General features: G+C 39.1%; 1 protein-coding gene across 1 annotated transcript in view; it reads left to right on the forward strand.

The window, feature by feature from the left end:
- Window positions 1-1,335, forward strand: part of Cep44 (centrosomal protein 44kDa) — a 30,207-nt gene that overhangs the window by 23,770 nt on the left and 5,102 nt on the right. Inside the window, exon 8 of the mRNA XM_013025688.1 lies at window positions 155-198. Coding sequence (XP_012881142.1) covers window positions 155-198 — 44 coding nt within the window. The remainder of the gene's footprint in view (window positions 1-154; window positions 199-1,335) is intronic.

Genomic DNA, 1,335 nt, shown 5'->3' on the forward strand with positions numbered 1-1,335 from the left:
CTTCAGAGAAGTTTCTCTTTAAGTCTTTAGCCCACTTATTTATTGGGCAGTTGTTTCTTTGAGGATTTGTTGTTGGGGGATTTAATTTTTTGAGTTCCAAATACATTTTAGATATGAGACCCTTGTCCATTGTATGGCTAGTGAAGATGAGAAGTCATTTTTTATTGTTTGTGGAAATCATGGAGTATTTTTCACACTGTTAAAATAGTGTTCAAAAGCTATATCTGGATTTTTGTAGCAACAAAATATTCTAGTCAAACACAATTATTGTTTATGGCACAACATCATATGTTTTATATTTATTTTTGTGGGGGATCCAGTCCTGGGGCTTGAACTCAGGGCCTGGGCACTGTCCCTGAGCTTCTTTTGCTCAAGGCTAGCACTCTACCACTTCAGTCACAGCACCACTTCCATCTTTTTCTGTTTATGTGGTACTGAGGAATTGAACCCAGGACTTCATGCATGCAAAGCAAGCACTCTACTGTTAAGCCACATTCCAAGCCCTGTTCATTTTTATTAGCATACATTAGTTATTAGTAGGGGGTTCTCATGTCCATGTATGCATATAATTTATTTCCATCAATCTCTACACTGTTCTATTTCCCCTTGTCCCCTTTCCCCTTTCCAAAACAATTTCAACAGGTTTCATTGTTCTGTTTTTATACATGCAAACTGCCTACATTGACCATATTCCTATTCATTCACTTTCCTTGTTAGCTAGCTCAACAATACCATAATTTTTTGGGGAGGGGGTCCAGTCATGGGGCCTGAACTCTGGGCCTGGGCACTGTCACTCAGCTCTTCAGCTCAAGGCTAGTGCTCTACCACTTGAGCCACAGCGCCACTTCCAGCTTTTTTCTTATGTAGTGCTGAGAATCGAACCCAGGGCCTCATGCATGCAAGGCAAGTGCTCTACCACTGAGCCACTTTCCCAGCCCTACCATAATTTTTTGAACGTATGTGCTAGTCCTGGCACTTAGGTGCTGTTCCTAAACTTTTTTTTTTTTCTAAAGGCTAACACTCTACCACTTGAGCCACAGTTCCACTTCCAACATTTTGGTCGTTTGGTGAAGATAGGGGTCTTAAGGTCTTTTGTGGCCCAGAATGGCTTTGAATAGTTATCCTCAGAACTCAGCCTTCTGAATAGCTAAGGATTACAGGTGTAAGCCACAAAACATCAAAAAATAAATAAAACAAATTTATACTAATTGCCATTTAAAGTATGTTATTTATTCTTTTTTTATTAATTTAATTTTATTTTATTTGTGAACAAACTGTACAGAGGGGTTACAATTGCATGGGCAGGATAATGCGTACATTTCTTACCAAGCATTG

Source organism: Dipodomys ordii, unplaced genomic scaffold (assembly GCF_000151885.1).
Source record: "Dipodomys ordii isolate 6190 unplaced genomic scaffold, Dord_2.0 Scaffold4, whole genome shotgun sequence".
Taxonomy (NCBI): domain Eukaryota; kingdom Metazoa; phylum Chordata; class Mammalia; order Rodentia; family Heteromyidae; genus Dipodomys; species Dipodomys ordii.